This window comes from Periophthalmus magnuspinnatus, chromosome 1 (assembly GCF_009829125.3).
Source record: "Periophthalmus magnuspinnatus isolate fPerMag1 chromosome 1, fPerMag1.2.pri, whole genome shotgun sequence".
NCBI classification, from domain to species: domain Eukaryota; kingdom Metazoa; phylum Chordata; class Actinopteri; order Gobiiformes; family Gobiidae; genus Periophthalmus; species Periophthalmus magnuspinnatus.
Window position 1 is genome coordinate 2,513,403 of NC_047126.1, and position 23,327 is coordinate 2,536,729.

The 23,327-nt window shown below is 45.7% G+C and overlaps 1 protein-coding gene across 5 annotated transcripts in view; it reads right to left on the reverse strand.

Moving 5' to 3' along the window:
* Positions 1-2,988: 2,988 nt before the first annotated feature.
* The window catches only part of LOC117375359 (NACHT, LRR and PYD domains-containing protein 3-like), a 53,554-nt gene continuing 33,215 nt past the window's right edge, over positions 2,989-23,327 (reverse strand). The window contains exons 5-13 of one of the 5 annotated variants that reach the window (XM_055223211.1): positions 10,858-10,989; positions 9,912-10,046; positions 9,063-9,102; positions 8,784-8,967; positions 6,885-8,652; positions 6,357-6,524; positions 6,127-6,291; positions 4,913-4,959; positions 2,989-3,762 (exon numbers count right to left, since the gene is read on the reverse strand). In XM_055223211.1, coding sequence (XP_055079186.1) covers positions 3,209-3,762; positions 4,913-4,959; positions 6,127-6,291; positions 6,357-6,524; positions 6,885-8,652; positions 8,784-8,967; positions 9,063-9,102; positions 9,912-10,046; positions 10,858-10,989 — 3,193 coding nt within the window. In that variant the 3' untranslated portion in view covers positions 2,989-3,208. Of the gene's footprint in view, positions 3,763-4,912; positions 4,960-6,126; positions 6,292-6,356; positions 6,525-6,884; positions 8,653-8,783; positions 8,968-9,062; positions 9,103-9,911; positions 10,047-10,857; positions 10,990-14,810; positions 15,432-19,231; positions 19,400-20,382; positions 20,551-20,910; positions 22,670-22,760; positions 22,945-23,034; positions 23,075-23,327 lie in introns of those variants that run through there. The other 4 variants (XM_055223215.1, XM_055223212.1, XM_055223206.1 and 1 more) reach the window with 4 other exon arrangements.

Here is a 23,327-nt window from a genome sequence, read left to right on the forward strand (position 1 = left end):
AATGTTATGTACAACCTGATACAAGTGAATAATGTTTGAATGTAATGACCAAATAAATAAATAAAAACCTGACCCTGTGTTCTCAGTGTATGTTCCATGTTACACACACGCGCACGAACACACACACACAGTCACACACACACACTCAAAACACGACCACTACATCATAATTCCACACAGATGACACTTTCAACCCAAAATGTTTTCCCTCAAATTTGTATCATGGAACATCAGAGGAATTGTCTCTGAAATAAAAAGGAACAAGATTTTCACCCACCTCAAACACTTACAACCTGATATATGCCTTTTACAGGAAACACACCGACCAAAATCAGAAAATAATAAACTCTACACACCAATTTAAGAGCATTTACTCTGCAAACTTCAACTCAAAGCAAAGAGGAGTCTCCATTCTCATGAACAAGACACTCACATTCACTCACAACACCACAATTTCAGACCCAGAAGGACGTTTTATAATAATCAATATCTCAATTAATAATAACCCTATGACAATTGTAAACCTTTATGGACCGAACACTGACAACCCGACTTTCCTCCATAACTTCTTCACATCCCTCTCCCTACACTCAAACTGCCCTATCATTGTTGGAGGAGACTTAAACACTGTTATAAACCCATCAATCAACCGCAGCAACACCCGATCCAACAAAACATCACAATCCACTGAAGAAATAAAACAATATATGAATGAAATGGGCCTAAGCCACAGCTGGAGACACCAAAACCCAACAGCAAGACAATACTCCTACTGCCCAGTCCATAAGTCCTATTCTCACACTGATTATTTCCTTGTTACTAACTCCACAACACACCCCATTATTATCAGTGATTTACTGACATAAAACAACCACTAGATGGCGACGGAACACATCCCTCCTTAAAGACGCAGAATTTAATAACCTGATCCAAAGAGCGTGGACATCCTTTCAGGAAATAAATGATTCCCCAAAGTCGTCTCCATCAGTTCTATGGGGAGCAGGGAAAGCAGTATTAAGAGGAATCATCATATCGTCTTCAACATATAAGAAAAAAAAGAACAAAATGAACAGAGAATGAAACAACTGGAAACCATAAATACAAACAACACCACAGAAAAAAATACAAGACGAACTAAGGCAGCATAATTACAAGCTCAATCATATTATTAAGAGTAAAAGCAAATTTATGATACACAGACTACGACAAGAGGATTTACACCACAATAATAAATCAGGCAAATATGGAGCTAATCAAATAAAGCAATAATAAAGAAGTTAGTATTAAGGATTCAGCAGGAAAGCCAACACAGTCCCCAGAAGAACTAAACCACATATTCAAGGACTTTTATACATCCCCACACTCATCAGACAGAATACCACAACAATCAGACATAAATGCCTTTCTAAACAATATTATTCTTCCAGAGCTCTCACCAGACCAAATAAGCAGGTTTGAGGTCCCTATAAACGACAAGGAACTACACACTGCAATCAAACTAATGCCCAACAACAAGGCCCCGGGACCTGATGCCCTTCCTGCTCAGTTCTACCAGCATTTCTGGAACATTCTCTCGCCATCGTTCCTTCGACTCATTATTGAAATTAAAGAAACAGGCACATTACCCGCACACATGAACAATGCAATAATCTCACTCATCCCAAAACCCAACAAAGATCCAACACTTCCCTCAAATCACCGGCCCGTCTCTCTTATCAACGCAGACCTTAAAATCATTACAAAAGTATTAGCTCATCGAATTGAAAAAGTTATCCCCTCGATCGTACACCCAGATCAAACAGGCTTCATTAAAAACATTCATCAAATAACACTCAGAATATTCAATTTAACGCAATATTCAACCACTCAACAAAATCCAACCATAATATTCCCACTAGATGCAGAAAAAGCATTCGACAGACTAAACTGGTCTTTCTCGCTATTAACACTACAAAAATTTGGCTTTGGGGAATCGTTTATCAACTGGATACGTATCTTGCGTACTTCAGCTACAGCTACAGTATTGACTAACGGACTGATCTCACAACCATTCACACTCCATAGAGGAACCAGACAAGGATTTCCCCTCTCTCCAGCTTTATTCACTATATTTATTGAACCACTTGCAGCAGCCGTCCGTCAAAACCCAACCCAAGCCATTAAACTAATAAAACAATTATCAAACATCTCAGATTACTCAATTAACCTTCACAAATTGACCATCCTACCTCGACAGACCAATATCTCTGATGTGGCAGTCCATACCCCCCTAAACACATATGCACAAATCACATCACTTACCAGGGCATCAGGGCCTCCTCCAGGCTGTCAGAGCTGATCAGTCTTAACTACACCTTCTTAAATCAGTCACAGATCGCCTCCAACTTTGGATGAATCTTCCGTTATCCCTCAGCGGCCGAACAGCAACAATTAAAACGTCAATTCTCCCTAAAATAAATGACCTCCTCTCCATGATCCCAACCCCTCCAACTTCAAACTGGTTCCAATCCCTCGACTCTGTAATATCAAAATTCTACTGGCAAAATAAACCTCCAGAATAAAACCCCCAGAATAAAACTATCCACGCTACAAAAACTTAAATCTTGAACGTGGATTTGGAGCACCAAACTTTTTTCACGACTCAACAGCAATGCAACTGCAATATATTTTCAAATGGACTCAGCCTCACCCATCAGACAACATCAGGTCCCAATATCTGACCTCCCATTCCAAGGCCGTACAATAAAACATCACCCATGCTTCACATTTTTAATTATACCTTCAACTCTGACGGCCTGGTGGAAATTTCATAAAATTATTGACTCCACCATAGCACCATCTGACTTTACCAGTATCTGGAACAATACAGACCCACAAGACAAGAAACCCATAAACTTACGCTCATGAAAAGAGAAAGGAATCACACATCTACAGCATATATTTAAGACTACAGAACAACTACAGAAAAACCAGCTCACCTTTATCCACTGGTCCAAAACAGTCTGGAGACAAAGTAAAGAACTAGAACTCTACATGTTCTTTCCTGTCGCTCATTTTCTGTATTTTGTGTCTTTATTTGATTCAAAGTCAAATTTAAACTGTAACATTTAAGCTCCATTTTGTTTTATTTCTCTTATATCTCTTCATATCTGTTGTTCTCATTGTTCTGTCTCATCGTGGGACAAATACAGTTTCTCTTGTGTTTAGTTCATCGTCTCGTCTCTTTCATCAGAGTCACACAGGAACCTTCATCCCTCAGTCCAAACCCAAAGAACAGAGGCTCAGAGAAGGACGAGGAGAAGGTCCAGACGTGGAACAGTTCTCCATCAGAGGAGACGTCATAGAAGGACAGAGCTCCAGCCTCAGAGTCCAGGAACATGCCCACTCTGCCAGAGGACACGCCCACTCTCTCTGAGCGATGAGGGAGTCGTGTTAACTTTCTGTTGTGATAGACATAGTACTCTCCATGATCACTGATCCACAGACTCCAGGACTGATCATTGTTTCCAAACCTACTCTCCTCTCCGCTCCGTCTGATCCCTCTGTAACTCAATGCTATATTAACCCTCCCGCTCCAGTCCACCTCCCAGTAACAGCGCCCCCTCAGGCCAGTGCAGCTCAGGACCTGGGGGTTGTATGTGAACCTGTCGTCATGATCTGGATACTCCTGCTCCTGCTCCACACGTGTCACAGTCCAATTGTCCTCAGACAGAAGGAGACGTCTGTGAGCTGTGTTTGGGTCCAGAGAGAACTCACAGGAGTCTGAAACACAAAACATTTCATCTTATTATTTTGTTGTAATTGTTTGTACGTTTAGTGGGATCGTACCTGTCATGAAAACTATTTAACTCAGTCTTTCACCAGCAGACGTTTGTGAGCAAAAGTAAAACTAGATGTATCTGAAATATATTAAACATATTTATATTGTGTAAATGAATTGTGGCCCTTGTTTACAGTATGGTTGCTAGGTAACAGTTATGGAATAACCTCTACATGTCACATCTGCTGCTCACGTCCAAGTGAAAAGAGAAACTTCACCAAAACTATAGACGTTCAGGAACCAGTCGGCTTTTTGGAACGAGTCGGCTCTTTGGAACGAGTTGGCTCATTTGAAATACAAAAGGTTTTATAAAGCATGTGCTAGTGATAATATTGTGAGAGAAGTGGTTGATTAGAATGATGTGTCTAAGAGACACAAAGTCAAGGTTTCTTTAGACACTTTTATGAGCTCACTTTTGGGCATTGTAGACAAATATGCACCAGGGAAAAAGGAAACAGAAGCAAAGTGCACTGACTTAACACTGAAGAATATGATGAAGCTAAAGAAGTGGCTGTAAAATCAGCCTTATTAGAAGACAAGTTAAACTATCAAAAAAAAGTGAAGCCGATGGAGACAAAATTGACAAAACATGATGGAAAAAAGCTCAGGAGCATCTGACATGAAATAATGGAGAGAAACAGAAATCCATGTCCTTCATTTGAGTCAGACAATGGTTTAGAACAAATCTCAAAGATATTACAGATATTTTCAGTGATTATTTTATAAATAAAGTTAATGTCTTAAGAAAGACTTTGGGAGAAATAGATTTGAATTGTACTGGACCCATGAAGACGAGCTGACTGCACTGCTTTTAGCTAACGGGTTCCACAAAAATAAACAAAGGAACTCGTTCACAAGCTGCATTTACGTGAGCCGTGATGACATAGTAACAACTGTTTGTGAGAAAAGATCCTCATTATTAGCAACTCACGACTTTACCAACATAATATAATCAAAATGGAATCCAAGTGGATCAAGTTGTGTCTGGAGAGGAAGGACGAAGATGTGTCTTTGAGAGTTGTTAAACATAATAAATATAATGCTATGAGCTGTTATAAGCACTTTACTGTGTGAATGAAATAAAAGACTCACACTTCATCAGACCTGGAACCATCCAGCGCTCTCCAGCAGGATCCAGCCTGAAACACACAAGTCCAGTTTAGACCAGACCAGGACCAGGACCAGAGAGACCAGAGAGACCAGAGAGACCAGAGAGACCAGAGACCAGAGACCAGAGAGACCAGAGAGACCAGAGAGGACAGAGAGACCAGAGAGGACAGAGAGGACAGAGAGACCAGAGAGACCAGAGAGACCAGAGAGACCAGAGAGACCAGAGACCAGAGAGACCAGAGAGACCACAGACCAGAGAGACCAGAGAGACCAGGGACCAAAGAGACCAGAGAGACCAGAGAGACCAGAGAGACCAGAGAGACCAGAGACCAGAGACCAGAGAGACCAGAGAGACCAGAGACCAGAGAGACCAGAGAGACCAGAGACCAGGGACCAGAGACCAGAGAGACCGGAGAAACCAGAGACCAGAGACCAGAGAGACCATAGAGACGAGAGCCAGAGAGACCAGAGAGACAGGAAAGACCAGAGAGACCAGAGACCAGAGAGATCAGAGAGACAGGAAAGACCAGAGAGACCAGAGAGATCAGAGAGACCAGAGAGACCAGAGAGACCAGAGAGATCAGAGAGACAGGAGAGACCAGAGACCAGAGAGACCAGAGAGACCAGAGACCAGAAAGACCAGAGAGACAGGAGAGACCAGAGAGATCAGAGAGACAGGAGAGACCGGAGAGATCAGAGAGACAGGAGAGACCGGAGAGATCAGAGACCAGAGACCAGAGACCAGAGAGACCAGAGAGACCAGAGCCAGAGAGACCAGAGAGACAGGAAAGACCAGAGAGACCAGAGACCAGGGACCAGAGACCAGAGAGACCGGAGAAACCAGAGACCAGAGACCAGAGAGACCATAGAGACGAGAGCCAGAGAGACCAGAGAGACAGGAAAGACCAGAGAGACCAGAGACCAGAGAGATCAGAGAGACAGGAAAGACCAGAGAGACCAGAGAGATCAGAGAGACCAGAGAGACCAGAGAGACCAGAGAGACCAGAGACCAGAAAGACCAGAGAGACAGGAGAGACCGGAGAGATCAGAGAGACAGGAGAGACCGGAGAGATCAGAGACCAGAGACCAGAGACCAGAGAGACCAGAGACCAAAGACAAGACCAGACCAGAGATTCGAGAGATCAGAGAGACCAGAAGACCAGAACCAACACCAAGCGAGCAGGGGGTGGTCTCACCTGACAGACAGCAGGGGGCGCTGGTCCTGTAGAGCGGTCAGGAGCTTGGCTGAGGGTCCTGGATGGTTGTAGCTCAGGTCTAACTGTCTCAGGTGGGAAGGGGCGGAGCTCAGAGCTGAGGCCAGAGCAGCTCCGCCCCTCTGTGAGATCAGACATCCAGACAACCTAAAGACACAGCATTACACTCATGTGGACACAAGGGGGCAGAGTGCATCATGGGAGCGTCTCACCTGAGCGTCTCCAGTCTGCAGGGGGCGCTCTTCAGTCCAGAACACAGCAGCTCCACTCCTGAGTCCTGGAGGTCATTGTGACTGAGGTCCAGGTGTGTGAGACTGGAGGAGCTGAGGACTGAGGCCAGAGGCCCACAGCTGTGAGGGGACAGTCCACAGCCACAAAGACTGAGGAGACAGAGGGACATTAGAGACTAGAACCACCACACAAGAGTTTAATAATGATGCTTTACAGACGTCTCAAAGTGCTACACTATAGTCATTCATTCGCTCCACACTCAGTGGTGGTAAACTACTATTGCAGCCACAGCTGCCCTGGGGCAGACTGACAGAAGCTGCACCGTCGGCCTCTGACCACAACAATCACTCACACACCACTTTCACACTACACAAGGTGGGTGTGGTTGTGTCTTGCCTAAGGACACAACCACAGAACTTGTTCCAGGCAGGAATTGATCCTCTGACCACTGCTCTGACCACTGAGCCACTGTCCCCCCAAAATAAAGTTTAAATACAGTGTGGACTCACAGGGCTTTGGTGGAGGCTCTGACCACCGGCAGCAGACACAGGAGACCTCTCTCTGAGGCCTTGTACTTCCTCAGGTCAAACTCCTCCAGGACTGAGTCTGAGGACAGTAAGAGGAAGGACAGAGCCGACCACTGAGCAGGAGACATGTTTATATAAGAGAGACGTCCTCCTCTCATGTACTCCTGTATCTCCTTCACCAGACTGAAGTCTTTCATCTCGTTCAGACAGTGGAGCAGGTTCAGTTTTCTCTCTGCAGACAGACCCTCATCATTCAGCTTCTGTTTGATGTACTTTACTGTCTCCTCATTGGTCTGGTCACTTCCTGGGTGAGTCAGCAGACCCTGAAGCAACCTCTGATTGGTTAGCAGAGACAGCCCCAGGAGGAAGCGCAGGAACAGGTCCAGGTGTCCGTTTGGACTCTGTAAGGCCTGGTCCACAGCAGAGCGGTAGAAGGCCTCAGGGTCTGGACTCTCAGAAGAGTGTGGTGACTCCAGCAGGTTCTCTCCAGAGCTGAAGAAGGTGTGATGGACGTGAAGAGCAGCCAGAAACTCCTGCACACTCAGATGGATGAAGCAGTAGACCTTGTCCTGGTACAGGCCTTGCTCCTCTCTAAAGACCTGTGTGAACACTCCAGAGTACACTGAGGCCGCTGCAGCGTCCAGCCCACACTCGCTCAGGTCACACTCGTAGAAGATCAGGTTTCCTTTCTGCAGCTGCTCAAAGGCCAGTTTTCCCAGCGACTCCACCATCTTCTTGGTCTCTGGAGTCCAGTGAAGGTCCTCCCCTGATCTCTGGTGATACTTGATGTTCTGGACTTTGGCCTGTACCACCAGGAAGTGGACGTACATCTGTGTGAGGGTCCGGGGCAGCTCTGGTTCGTCCGTTTGTTCCAGAAGCTTCTGTAGAACTGTGGAGAGGATCCAGCAGAAGATCGGGATGTGACTCATGATGTGGAGGCTGCGGATGCTCTTGATGTGGGAGATGACGGCTGTGGCCTGTTCTCTGAACCTCTTCATGAAGTACTGCTCCTTCTGCGGGTCGGTGAACCCTCGCACCTCTGTCACCATGGAGACGCACTCAGCAGGGATCTGATTGGCCGCGGCGGGGCGTGTGGTTATCCAGAGGCGAGCGGAGGGAAGCAGACTCCCCCTGATGAGGTTTACCAGCAGCACGTGCACTGAGGCCGACTCTGTGGGGTCGGTCAGGACTCGGGTTCTGCTGAAGTCCAGAGGAGGTCTGCACTCGTCCAGACCGTCAAAGATGAAGAGCACCTGGAGCTGTTGGAAGCTGCACAGATCTTTGGATGGACTGAAGAAGTGGTGCAGCAGTCCCACCAGGCTGAACTGTGTGTCTCTGAGCACATTGAGCTCTCTGAAAGTGAACGGGAACAGCAGCTGGAGGTCCTGGTGGGCGTGGCCTTCAGCCCAGTCCAGACTCAACTTCTGAGTCAGCACCGTTTTCCCCACGCCGGCCACGCCCTTTGTCAGCACTGCTCTGATTGGCTCTGGTGAGTGTGGGCGGGGTTTAAAGATGTCTTCACATTTGATGGTGGTCTCTGGAGCGGCCGGTCTCCTGGGCGTGGTCTCCATGTGTCTGACCTCATGTTCCTGGTTGACCTCTGAGGCTCCGCCCTCTGTGATGTAGAGCTCTGTGTATATCTGGGTGAGGGGGGCGGAGTCTCCTGCTTTAGCCATGCCCTCAAACACACGGCTGAACCTCTGCTTCAGATCAGACTTCAGTTTGTCTCTGCAAACCCCAACGTTACTCCCTTTAAAGACAGAAGAGTTATAAAGTTAAACATGTAATAATTCATATGGGAGGGCATCTGACACACGGGGAGGGCATCTGACACACAGGGAGGGCATCTGACACACAGGGAGGGCATCTGGATGTTCTTACTGTTCAACAGGCGCTGGGCCAGATGCTCCTGGTCCATCCTCTTCAGGATGTCCAGGGTGATGTTCAGAACCTCTCTGCTCTCCTCCTCCTCACTCTCGGAGCATTCTGGGTAATCTGAGGCCAGGAGCCTGTGGAGCCTCTGGAGCTGCTGTTGGACAAACCTCAGGACCTGCTCCTCCAGACGCTGGAACAGAACAATAAGTGAAGAGTTTTAGTCAAAGAGAGGACCTGAGGAGCACCCCGAGAACCCCACACACGCTGCGCTCGTGGGGTACTCACCCTGAATATGGCGTCCAGCTGCTCCTTTGGGCCTGGCTCCCTGTAAAAAACAATAAATGCATCATTTATTTGTTCCACACTCATGGTCCATAAAAGAACAGGAGACAAGAGTCAAACTGGGTCATAAAGACAGCTCAGTGTTTCCATAAAGAGCAGTGGTTCTGCACAGCACTAAACCTGGGACCAGCATCACCACCACAGAGTTCACACGCTCAGGACACACATGTAAACATCAGGTTTGTCATGAGAGCCTGAAAAGTGTTCACCCCAGACACAACAGGAGACTGGCACTACTGGCCCTGGGCTTTTCCAGCAGCATTCTGAGGGCATCAGTAGAAGATCCTTTGAGCTTTTGCAGTGTGGCCGCCTTATATTTGCACCACAGTGGGGCTGAATACAAGGGTGTACAGGAGGTCCACACACAGAGACAGTGAACAGGAGAGTCCCTCTGAGCAGGGACCAGCTGCCTTTGGGACAATTTACATCATCAGGTTTGATGGACAAAGACTTGAGCCTCAGGTCTAAAGACTATGGGTGCTGCTGGTAAAATATGTTAGAAAGGCTGATCTTTGGTTAAATGCACTTGAAAAAAGTCAAATTCATCATCTCCTGTAGGACAGTTGTTTCACTCTGATGGTGAATTCAGGGCAGGTTCAGAACAGCTGATTCTCTGAGACCTCTGTACAATCTGTAGAAGACCCTGTGATCCTGTCCCACCTGAACTCATCTGTCTCACACTGAGAGTAGCTCCATTCAAACACAGGATCACTGTTTGCACTGATGAAGGACGAGCAGCAGGTGGCGCTGTCCTGAGAACATGTCCAGAGCTCTGGATTAAGCAGGTCTTACCTCTGGTCTTCAGGAGGAGCCTCTCTAAACTCAGGAGGACGGGCTTTGGAGTGGCCACTTTTCAGAGACACAGAGCTGGGAGCAGGTCTGGGTTTAGACCCGGGGCCAGGTCCAGGTGGGTCCATGTTGTAGGAGCTGGAATCAGAAGAGTCCATTTGAACAGAACATACAGAGATGTCTCCTGTTTAGAAGATCTTATTTATTTCTTGTTAAAAAGCAAAAACACTGGGCATGTGCAGTTTGGAAAAACATTTGATCTTTTAGTTTTATATTTTGTACAGATAAAAAGTGAAGAGTTGTGCGCTGATTTCAAATGTTTTTCCAAACTGCACCAGATACTTTAGTAAGAACGTTTTGGACAAACTGCATTTTTGAGATTGGTTCCATCAAATGTCCTCGTGGAATATAAACTGTGTAAGTGATAAATGGGTGGATGACATTGATCTGAAGGCGCCGGGTTAGATCAGTGTCTGACTTGCTGTGATGTCACGACTGCGTCGGGAACATGTTATGGAATGAAGTTCCCACAGCCAAAACCTCAAAACTCTTCACAATGAAAGTTGTGTTTTTATAAATGTTAAGTGTCAATACTGAGCTGCAGGGGATATTTGAATGAAAACAGCAGAGTCGTCAACTGTTTCATAAAAGTATTACATCATGACATTTAACCTTCAGGACTCTTGAGAAGCCATTTACGTTCTCACCGATCTGGCCCCTCTCGAGCTCATTCTGAGCTCAGAGAGAGTGTCCTGTCAGTGCTAGTCCTCAGGGCCAGTGTAGAGAGGTGGAGCCCATGTGTTCTGCTGGAGTTTAAACTTCTGTCTGTGTAAGTCTGACCCTCTGGAGCACAGGACAAAGAAGATCTGACTGAGGAGGCAGGCCTACAGTAACAGCCCTACTCACTTTGGTCTCTGTGTGAAAAGACCTGTTAAAATGACCGTCTTACCTCTGGTCTTCAGGAGGAGCCTCTCTAAACTTAAGAGGACTTCTGGAGCGGTCTCTTTTCAGAGACACAGAGCTGGGAGCAGGTCTGGGTTTAGACCCGGGGCCAGGTCCAGGTGGGTCCATGTTGTAGGTTCTGGAATCAGAAGAGTCCATTTGAACACAATGTTTTTATGTATTTTTATTATTATGTATTTATTTATTTCTCTCATTTATATTTCATATGTAATATTTAATTTGCCTGATCTGACTTTTAATAATAATAATAATAATAATAAATTTTATTTATAGGGCGCCTTTCTGGGCACTCAAGGTCACCTTACATACAATATATACATATACAGACAGTTAAAATCAACATTTATGAACATACAGTTAAAAGCATTCAGCTAAAAAACATTGAAAAAGGACAGGGCAGGTGTGGATTATAAAGAATATGCCAGTCTGAACAAGTGGGTTTTGAGGTTGGATTTGAAGTGTGAGAGTGTGTCAGTGTTGCGGAGGTCAGGGGGAACCTTCTACTTGTGGAACCTTCACCACTTTTGTGAAATAAAACTAAAAATGTAAAGACAGAGCTGTGTCTGTGCAGTGTTATAAATGGCACTGTGCTCACGGCTGATTGGTCCATGTTGGTTTTTCTAACTCTAAACCAGATCTTACCCTGGTCCAGAGCAGGTCGCTGTGTGGAGTCTGTTACCATGGTGATTCACACTGAACTAAACCAAACCTCTTTTCAAACTAAACCTGAACTTAGCCCAGTGTTTCTCAATTATTTTCTATCATGCCCCCCCTACAAAGAAGAAAAAAAATTCGCCCCTCCCCCCCTGAAAAAACAAAATAAATGAAATTATATAATGAAATTTAATTAAATATCAAATAAAAAAAATAAAATTAAATAAACATCAAATGAATAAATTAAAATTAAATAAATATCACAATAATACATTAAAATTAAATAAATATCAAATTAAAACAAGTAATTTAGCAATTTGGTATGCCACCTTATATGATGCTCAGTGCTCGTTGGTTTAAGTCACATTCACAAAGTGGATGATTGTTGTTAATATTTGACACGTTTACGCTGAAAAAACTCCAGCGTCTCATCAGCGTGACTGAGGTGTAATGAGGCGTCTTAACTTATTTGGCTTCATACTGTCCACTGCCAACATTTTCAGACACAGCAGACACCGGTCTGTCCTCGTGTCCCACCGGAGTCACGGTGAAGCCAAGTGCTCCATACTCTTCATCAGACTCTTCCTCGTCTTATTTTTCGTGTGACTTTACCTCCGTCTATATCCGCCTTTCTTTTCATCCCTGTTAAAATGTTTTCCATAGTGTCTCTTTAGCAAAAGTGTTTCTTGTTCACTGCCCTGTGTCACGATCTGTTCGCTCTGTCCTGCTCTTTGCTGTGCGCCCCCCGCCCCCGGTATCTCACCGCCCCACTATTTGAGAACCACTGACTTAGCCCAAACTTAAACTAAACCTGCTTCTACCAACAGGCCTCAGATGGACTGAACCAGGACTAAAACAGGACTAAAACAGGACTAAACCAGGACTAAACCAGGACTAAACCAGGACTAAACCAGGACTAAAACCAGGTCTAAACCAGGACTAAACCAGGACTGAACCAGGACTAAAACAGGACTAAAACAGGACTAAACCAGGACTAAAACCAGGTCTAAACCAGGACTAAACCAGGACTAAACCAGGACTGAACCAGGACTGAACCAGGACTAAAACCAGGTCTAAACCAGGACTAAACCAGGACTAAACCAGGACTGAACCAGGACTAAAACCAGGTCTAAACCAGGACTAAACCAGGACTAAACCAGGACTGAACCAGGACTAAAACCAGGTCTAAACCAGGACTAAACCAGGACTAAACCAGGACTAAACCAGGACTAAACCAGGACTGAACCAGGACTGAACCAGGACTAAAACCAGGTCTAAACCAGGACTAAACCAGGACTAAACCAGGACTGAACCAGGACTAAAACCAGGTCTAAACCAGGACTAAACCAGGACTAAACCAGGACTGAACCAGGACTAAAACCAGGTCTAAACCAGGACTAAACCAGGACTAAACCAGGACTAAACCAGGACTGAACCAGGACTAAAACCAGGTCTAAACCAGGACTAAACCAGGACTAAACCAGGTCTAAACCAGGACTAAACCAGGACTGAACCAGGACTAAAACCAGGTCTAAACCAGGACTAAACCAGGACTAAACCAGGGACTAAACCAGGACTAAACCAGGTCTAAACCAGGACTAAACCAGGACTGAACCAGGACTAAACCATGTTTACAGAGGTCTACAGCAGGTCCCAATAGGACAGGGTGACCACACGTGCCTCTTGACCCGGGACAGTCCCAGTTTGTCCCCTGTCCCAGCAGATTTATACAAAACCAGTGATTTGTCCCAGTTTTATACCAGAAATGTCCCAAGTGTCTCTGTTTTTGACCAGTCTGACCCCCGCACAGTAAAGAGGAAATATACTGTCATTAGTTTAGTTAAATCACAGAAACCCACGTTTGAAAATGAGAAACAGGCAAAAAAGCACCGACAGAAATCCCTCGGATTATAGATTATACACTGACCCAAAAGTGAGAGGAGACTGGACAGGGTCACGTGCTCTTTTCACTTTTTATTCACACGAAACATCCTAACTCGGGCTTGTCCCAGTTTGGCATTTTGAAAATCTGGTCGCCCTACAATAGAAGGACTAGAAATTTGACTTGGTCCAAGTCCAAACTAAACCAATCTACACATGTTACATAAGAAAAACTCACCGCGCCCTCTCCGCACAGAACTCAAAACCACGGGTCTTTCGTTCACACTTTCGATCATGTGACGGCCCTCTGTGTGGTGACACTAAGCTCCAGCAGAGGGCGCCACTCTCCAGGTCTCTGGGTAAAAGCAGCAGAAAGATACAAGTTTGAATAGTTTATTCAAGAGTAGAATAAATCAGGACTAAACCAGGACTAAACTTGAGCTGTGTGGGTCTCTAAATAAATGAGCCCATTCCACAGTGATCTGTGTGGGGCAGGACGTGTCTCTGGTGTAAATAAACATTACTGTCGTGGTCGGGTCATAACTCGGCTCCAAGCTGTGACAGAAAATACACAAAACCAAATATTCAATTAAATAAAGTGTGTATTTATCAAATTAAATAACTCAAAGGAAGTTTTAATGAGGTGTGAATGTCTGTAAATGTCCAGGGCCTAAGTGTGAGTATGAGACTTGAAAGATGTGTGTGTGTGTGTGTGTGGGGGGGGGGGGGGGGGGGGGGGGTGTGTGGGTGTGTGTGTGTGTGTGTGTGTGTGTGTGTGTGTGGGTGTGGGGGGATGTGGGGCGGTGCAATGTTGAATGTTGCTAAGTAAAGTAACAAAAAGAAGTGTGAGATGTGCAGGATGAGCCAGCACGAGCGTCTGGCGTGCACAAGCTTTTAAAGGTGCAGTGCGTCGGGCCCTTGACACACGCACCGGGAGTGCACCACCCAGCTCCACCTGCACAAAATAATAAAATAACACACGGCAATGCATCTAAGGATGGGGGCCGTGACAATATCTTGGCAATAAACATTTCACAAAAGGATCATGAAATGTTTTCTAACAGAAAATAAACCTTGATGAAATGTTTTCAGTGCACATGAATAAATAAAAAATACCTGATATAACAGGTGTTTTCTTTACCTTTATTTACATAGAATAACCCTGTCTTTTTCTGTGTATATTCAAATATATAAATCCATATAAAACATTAAAAACAAAGAATGTTTTCTAATATTTACATAAAAAATATATGAAATTGATAAATGAATGAATAAATGTTTGTTCTTACTTTTTATGAAATATATTTATATGTATATAATAATATATAATGTATATATCTATATATTTTATACACCGTGACAAAAGTCAAATTTAAACTGTTACATTTACACTCCATTTTGTTTTATTTCTCTTGCATATCTGTTGTTCTCATTGTCTCATCGTGGGACAAATACAGTTTCTCTTGTGTTTAGTTCATCGTCTCGTCTTTTTCACCAGAGTCACACAGGAACCTTCTCCCCACAGGCCAAACCCAGAGAACAGAGGCTCAGAGAAGGACGAGGAGAAGGTCCAGAGGTGGAACAGTTCTCCATCAGAGGAGACGTCATAGAAGGACAGAGCTCCAGCCTCAGAGTCCAGGAACATGCCCACTCTGCCAGAGGACACGCCCACTCTCTCTGAGCGACGGGGGAGTTGGGTTAAGTGTCTGTTGTGATAGACCCTGTACTCTCCATCAATGATCCACAGACTCCAGGACTGATCATTGTTTCCAAACCCACTCTGCCCTCCGCTCCGTCTGATCCCTCTGTAACTCACTGCTATAGAAACCACCCCGCTCCAGTCCACCTCCCAGTAACAGCGCCCCCTCAGGCCAGTGCAGCTCAGGACCTGGAGGCAGTCTGTGAACCTGTCGTCATGATCTGGATACTCCTGCTCCTGCTCCACACCTGTCACAGTCCAATTGTCCTCAGACAGAAGGAGACGTCTGTGAGCTGTGTTTGTGTCCAGAGAGAACTCACAGGAGTCTGAAACACAAAACATTTCATCTTATTATTTTGTTGTAATTGTTTGTACGTTTAGTGGGATCGTACCTGTCATGAAAACTATTTAACTCAGTCTTTCACCAGCAGACGTTTGTGAGCAAAAGTAAAACTAGATGTATTTGAAATATAATAAACATATTTATATTGTGTAAATGAGTTGTGGCCCTTGTTTACAGTATGGTTGCTAGGTAACAGTTATGGAATAACCTCTACATGTCACATCTGCTGCTCACGTCCAAGTGAAAAGAGAAACTTCACCAAAACTGGAGACGATCAGGAACCAGTCGGCTCTTTGGAACAGTTCCTTAATGTGGACTGTTGGAATGAGATCTCATTTTTTTATTATTATTATTATTATTATTATTATTATTATTATTATTATTATTATTAATAATAATAATAATAATAATAATAATAATAATAATAATAATAATAATAATAATAATAATAATAATAATGCATCTATTTATAAGCGATTACAATAAAACATGACAGAAAACTGATTGATAAAAGATGTGTGATTGGTTACAAGAGGTCGGACAGTCTGAACAGGTGAATTTTGAGTCTGGATTTGAAGAGTGGAAGAGAGTCTAAGGTGCGGAGATCAGGAGGGAGAGAGTTCCAGAGCTGGGGGGCAGACATGGTCACAAGTCAGGCAGAGGGTACTGTGAGCTGGAGAGAGGAGGAGGAGCGGAGAGTGCGGGCAGGAGCAGCATTGTGGAGGAGGTCACATATGTATGAAGGGGCGAGGTTGTGTATTGCTTTGAAGGTGTTAATTAGTATTTTGAAGTTAATTCTCTGCTTTATGGGGAGCCAGTGGAGTTGTTGTAGGACGGGGGTGATGTGGTGGATAGTGGGGGTCCGTGTTATGACCCAGGCTGCAGAGTTCTGATGGAGCTGCAGTTTATGAAGGGATTTATTGGGGAGACCAAAGAGAAGAGAGTAACAGTAATCAATGCGGGAAGTTACAAGGCTGTGGACTAGAATGGCAGTGGTGTGAGGAGTGGGCCGGATGACATTAATGATGTATGAGCGAAAGGAAAGTGTACTGTCGAGGACGACACCGAGACTCTTGACCTGAGGGGAAAGATGGACAGTTGAGTGAAGGTGTTGGATGTGTGTGATTTTGTTATTATTATTATTATTATTATTATTATTATTATTATTATTATTATTATTATTGTTGTTATTATTATTATTACTGCAGTTAATCGTTTTATTTATGCATCATTTTCTGTCAAATAAATAAATAGTAAAAGAGTCAGTCTTTTGAATGGCTCTTTGAAATAAACAAATCCAAAAGATTCGGATCCCATAAGAGCCGAAAATCCCACCTCTAACCAAAATGGTCAAAGGTGCTTTGCTCAAGTTCATGTGCTCTAAATGACTATATTTCATTCTGTACTTGCTTAAGCCGTTGCCTGATGGGCAGTTTGTGTTTCTCGTGGCTGCCTCTATAAACTCACACACTCAATTATATGAGAACACTATCCAAAATGAAGACATTTGGAGAACGTTTGGAAGAAATGCAATAACTTTTGAATGTTTCAACCCACAGACATCAATGAGGCTCTACTGAAAGCTCACACTGAGAGGAATCTGTATCTGCACACCCAGCTGCTCTATTGCTGTACAATTATATATCATATCAAAACACAGTATAAAATGTATATTTGTATATAAAATATAGTAAAAACAAGTGGTATGGGTCAAAACAAATATATATTTACAAACCACACACTGGAAACTAAAAACACACTGTACATGATCGTACAGTGTGACAGTCATTCTGCGACAGTGGCTCAGTGGTTAGAGCTTTGGTCCCCCAACCTGAAGGTTGTAGGATCGAGTCCCACTCGGACCAACTTCTGTCATTGTGTCCTTAGTTCTGTCATTGTGTCCTTAGGCAAGACACTTCACCCAAGTGCATGAGTGCGTGAATCATTGGTGGTGGTCGGGGGGCGCAGATTGGCATTAACTAATGCTAATGATTACACATGATACACATGATACATTTGACCCACAATTAAGTCAATAGCAGAATAAACCACACTTACCGATCAGGAACAGCATCCAGTCCATCAAAACATAAGGTCCTGTACTCCTGAGTCCACCATGAGATCTTCACTCGGTTCCACGAACCGCTCCGGGTCCAGATGCCTCTAGTTTAACTTGTACAAGCATCCACAATGTCCTCGGTCGCGTACTTCCTTTGTTTTGTCCATTTTGTCATGTTTAAAACGCAAAACTGCTACAAAACAGTGAGTAAAATTACACCAATTATCCGCGCGCATCCAGTCTCCTCCTTTTACGCACACAGCATACTACATCTGTTTACGAGAAACCATTGCATCCTTGTGTTCTGCTGCTCATTGGCTTTAAGAGGAAAACATCACTAAACGTGTGTAATGTAACTGCTTGATTCTACAAGGGGGAGAGTGGGGCGTACTATTTCAGTCATCTGTAGCCTCAAGTAACCCACAACCCCCACCTTATTGGCCAACATTGGTGTTAATCACAAGCGAACAAGTTTGTTTTGCACTGAGGAACAAAGTGTCAGACATTTATTATGCTTGAAATCAAAAAAGAAATGCAAAAAAGTGACAGCAGATTTCACTTTCCTGCAGCAGATTGGACATGGAGAATCTAACTTCTTTTGTGGACATAATTTCTTGACTGGATTATATTCTCTGGACCATTACAGAACAAATGAGACCAACTTTGTGTGAATATGTTGATGTTTGACAGAACCAGAGCCTCAAAGGTAAGTGAAGTTCAAATCCACATTTCTGACTTCTCTGTAAAAACAGCTTTCCTGTCAGCACTGTGGTGATTACAGGTGTAAATGGTTTACATATTCAGAAAGACGAGTGCCGTAGCTTTGTAGATTGTTTGTGTGAATTACACGTACATTGCTATAAAGTTGTAACGTAAAGGCGACCGCCGTTAAGACGTTAAGACTTAGATTAGACTTAGATTTTAATTGTACTGGACCCATGAAGACGAGCTGACTGCACTGCTTTCAGCTAACGGGTTCCACATAAATAAACAAAGGAAGTCGTTCACAAGCTGCATTTATGTGAGCTGTGATAACATAGTAAAAACTGTTGGTGAGGAAAGATCATCATTATTAGCAACTCACGACTTTACCAACATAATATAATCAAAATGGAATCCAAATTGACCAAGTTGTGTCTTGGAGGGGGAGGACGAAAATGTGTCTTTGAGAGTTGTTAAACATAATAAATATAATGCTATGAGCTGTTATAAGCACTTTACTGTGTGAATGAAATAAAAGACTCACACTTCATCAGACCTGGAAGCATCCAGCGCTCTCCAGCAGGATCCAGCCTGAAACACACAAGTCCAGTTTAGACCAGACCAGGACCAGGGAGACCAGAGAGACCCGAGAGACCCGAGAGACCAGAGAGACCAGAGAGACCAGAGACCAGAGAGACCAGAGAGTCCAGAGAGACCAGAGAGACCAGAGAGAACAGAGAGACCAGAGAGACCAGAGAGATCAGAGACTAACAGACCAAGGGGTGGTCTCACCTGACAGACAGCAGGGGGCGCTGGTCCTGTAGAGTGGTCAGGAGCTCAGCTGAGGGTCCTGGATGGTTGTAGCTCAGGTCTAACTGTCTCAGGTGGGAGGGGGTGGAGCTCAGAGCTGAGGCCAGAGCAGCTCCGCCCCTCTGTGAGATCAGACATCCAGACAACCTAAAGACACAGCATTACATTCATAAGGACACAAGGGGGCAGAGTGCATCATGGGAGCGTCTCACCTGAGGGCCTCCAGTCTGCAGGGGGCGCTCTTCAGTCCAGAACACAGCAGCTCCACTCCTGAGTCCTGGAGGTCATTGTGACTGAGGTCCAGGTGTGTGAGACTGGAGGAGCGGAGGACTGAGGCCAGAGGCCCACAGCTGTGAGGGGACAGTCCACAGAGGGACAGACTGTGGAGACAGAGGGACATTAGAGGCTAGGTTTCCTGTATTAAGGTGAGTTTTAGATGTGCTGTCTTGCATGAAGTAGTTTTATTATTGGTGCCACAGTCCCTGAGTCTCTCAGCTCCGCCCCTGCTCCAGCGCTCACTCTTAGACGTATTTCTTATCTGGACACAGTAGCTCAGACCACAGCAAAGTCCAGGGCACTGGACACGACAGACTGGAAAAGATCTGCAGGAACCTGAGGAGCAATCACAGCCTTCATTCCTCTCCTTCGCTCTGAGGCTCCTCCCTCCCCTTCGCTCTGAGGCTCCTCCCTCTCCTTCACTCTGTGTGACGTTTTAGTTTGAGTCTGACTCTTTTGCTCTTTTCTATGAGATTATGAGGTCATTGTCGTCAGATAAACAGCATTTTGTAGCTTGGCACAAGTGGAAAAAGACTGTAATGGTTTAACCCCAGTGGCCCTGATCTGCCCGTGCATGTGTTTATCCACGTCTGCTCCTAAACCCAGAGCCCACTGCTCGCTCTGCCCCGCATTACAACAGCAAAAGGTGAAAACCTCAGCGCTCAGAGAAGTGACTGCAGGGAAAAGGACTGATGTAAAGTTTGTGCAGATCTCTGAACGGAGAGAAGGGACAGAATGACAGTGGGACTGATGTCTGCTGCACATCAGCTGGAGAGAATAAACACAGAGAAATGAGGTGGGCACAGAATGCTGTTGGGACATGATGCCGTCCACGTCGGACATAAATATCAGAGGGGATTGTCCCCGGACAGCTCAACATTGGACATGTCCACACCGGTCCTACGTAAAGTTCTGCCTCTGAATCGAAGGACAACGGACTTGTTTCTTTATGTCATTTTAAATCAATATGAGGTTTAAAATGAACAAAATATAAAAATCCATAAATCTCAACACGTCTTTGACCTTTTGAAATCCTCTGTTTGAGAACTTCATAAACTGTTCATTTGGGACTATTGACCTGTCTCACCTGAGCGTCTTCAGTCTGCAGGGGGCGCTCTTCAGTCCAGAACACAGCAGCTCCACTCCTGAGTCCTGGAGGTCATTGTGACTGAGGTCCAGGTGTGTGAGACTGGAGGAGCTGAGGACCGAGGCCAGAGGCCCACAGCTGTGAGGGGACAGTCCACAGCCACAAAGACTGAGGACAGAGAGGGACATTAGAGACTAGAACCACCACACAAGAGTTTAATAATGATGCTTTACAGACGTCTCAAAGTGCTACACTATAGTCATTCATTCACTCCACACTCGGTGGTGGTAAACTACTATTGTAGCCACAGCTGCCCTGGGGCAGACAGACAGAAGCTGCACCGTCGGCCTCTGACCACAACAATCACTCACACACCACTTTCACACTACACAAGGTGGGTGTGGTTGTGTCTTGCCTAAGGACACAACGACAGAACTTGTCCCAAGCAGGAATCGATCCTCTGACCACTGCTCTGACCACTGAGCCACTGTCCCCCCAAAATAAAGTTTAAATACAGTGTGGACTCACAGGGCTTTGGTGCAGGCTCTGACCACCGGCAGCAGACCCAAGAGACCTCTCTCTGAGGCCTGGTATTTCCTCAGGTCAAACTCCTCCAGGACTGAGGACAGTAAGAGGAAGGACAGAGCTGACCACTGAGCAGGAGACATGTTTTTATAACAGAGACCTTCTCTCATGTACATCTGTATCTGCTTCACCAGACTGAAGTCTTTCATCTCATTCAGACAGTGGAGCAGGTTCAGTTTTCTCTCTGCAGACAGACCCTCATCATTCAGCTTCTGTTTGATGTACTTTACTGTCTCCTCATTGGTCCGGTCACTTCCTGTGTGAGTCAGCAGACCCTGCAGCAACCTCTGATTGGTCGGCAGAGATAGCCCCAGGATGAAGTGCAGGAACAGGTCCAGGTGTCCGTTTGGACTCTGTAAGGCCTGGTCCACAGCAGAGCGGTAGAAGGTCTCCAGGTCTGGACTCTCAGAGGAGTGTGGTGGCTCCAGCAGGTTCTCTCCAGATCTGAAGAAGGTGTGATGGACGTGAAGAGCAGCCAGAAACTCCTGCACACTCAGATGGATGAAGCAGTAGACCTTGTCCTGGTACAGGCCTTGCTCCTCTCTAAAGACCTGTGTGAACACTCCAGAGTACACTGAGGCCGCTGCAGCGTCCAGCCCACACTCACTCAGGTCACACTCGTAGAAGATCAGGTTTCCTTTCTGCAGCTGCTCAAAGGCCAGTTTTCCCAGAGACTCCACCATCTCCTTGGTCTCTGGAGTCCAGTGAAGGTCCGTCCCTGATCCCTGGTGATACTTGATGTTCTGGACTTTGGCCTGCACCACCAGGAAGTGGATGTACATTTGTGTGAGAGTCTGGGGCAGCTCTGGTTCCTCCATTTGTTCCAGAAGCTTCTGTAGAACTGTGGAGAGGATCCAGCAGAAGATCGGGATGTGACTCATGATGTGGAGGCTGCGGATCCTCTTGATGTGGGAGATGACGGCTGTGGCCTGTTCTCTGAACCTCTTCTTGAAGTACTGCTCCTTCTGTGGGTCGGTGAACCCTCGCACCTCTGTCACCATGGAGATGCACTCAGCAGGGATCTGATTGGCCGCGGCAGGGCGCGTGGTTATCCAGAGGCGAGCGGAGGGAAGCAGACTCCCCCTGATGAGGTTTACCAGCAGCACGTGCACTGAGGCCGACTCTGTGGGGTCGGTCAGGACTCGGGTTCTGCTGAAGTCCAGAGGAGGTCTGCACTCGTCCAGACCGTCAAAGATGAAGAGCACCTGGAGCTGTTGGAAGCTGCACAGATCTTTGGATGGACTGAAGAAGTGGTGCAGCAGTCCCACCAGGCTGAACTGTGTGTCTCTGAGCACATTGAGCTCTCTGAAAGTGAACGGGAACAGCAGCTGGAGGTCCTGGTGGGCGTGGCCTTCAGCCCAGTCCAGACTCAACTTCTGAGTCAGCACCGTTTTCCCCACGCCGGCCACGCCCTTCGTCAGCACCGCTCTGATTGGCTCTGGTGAGTGTGGGTGGGGTTTAAAGATGTCTTCACATTTGATGGTGGTCTCTGAAGCGGACGGTCTCCTGGACGCGGTCTCCATGTGTCTGACCTCATGTTCCAGGTTGACCTCTGAGGCTCCACCCTCTATGATGTAGAGCTCTGTGTAGATCTGGGTGAGGGGGGCGGAGTCTCCTACTTTAGCCACGCCCTCAAACACATGGCTGAACCTCTGCCGCAGATCAGACTTCAGTTTGTCTCTGCAAATACCAACTTTACTCCCTTTAAAGACAGAAGAGTTATCATTTTAAACATGTAATAATTCATATGGGAGGGCATCTGACACACAGGGAGGGCATCTGGAGGTTCTTACTGTTCAACAGGCACTGGGCCAGATGCTCCTGGTCCATCCTCTTCAGGAAGTCCAGGGTGATGTTCAGAACCTCTCTGCTCTCCTCCTCCTCACTCTCGGAGCATTCTGGGTAATCTGAGGCCAGGAGCCTGTGGAGCCTCTGGAGCTGCTGTTGGACAAACCTCAGGACCTGCTCCTCCAGACGCTGGAACAATAAGAGAAGAGTTTTAGTCAAAGAGAGTACCTGAGGAGCACCCCCAGAACCCCACACATGCTGCGCTCGTGGGGTACTCACCCTGAATATGGCGTCCAGCTGCTCCTTTGGGCCTGGCTCCCTGTAAAAAACAATAAATGCATCATTTATTTGTTCCACACTCATGGTCCATAAAAGAACAGGAGACAAGAGTCAAACTGGGTCATAAAGACAGCTCAGTGTTTCCATAAAGAGCAGTGGTTCTGCACAGCACTAAACCTGGGACCAGCATCACCACCACAGAGTTCACACGCTCAGGACACACATGTAAACATCAGGTTTGTCATGAGAGCCTGAAAAGTGTTCACCCCAGACACAACAGGAGACTGGCACTA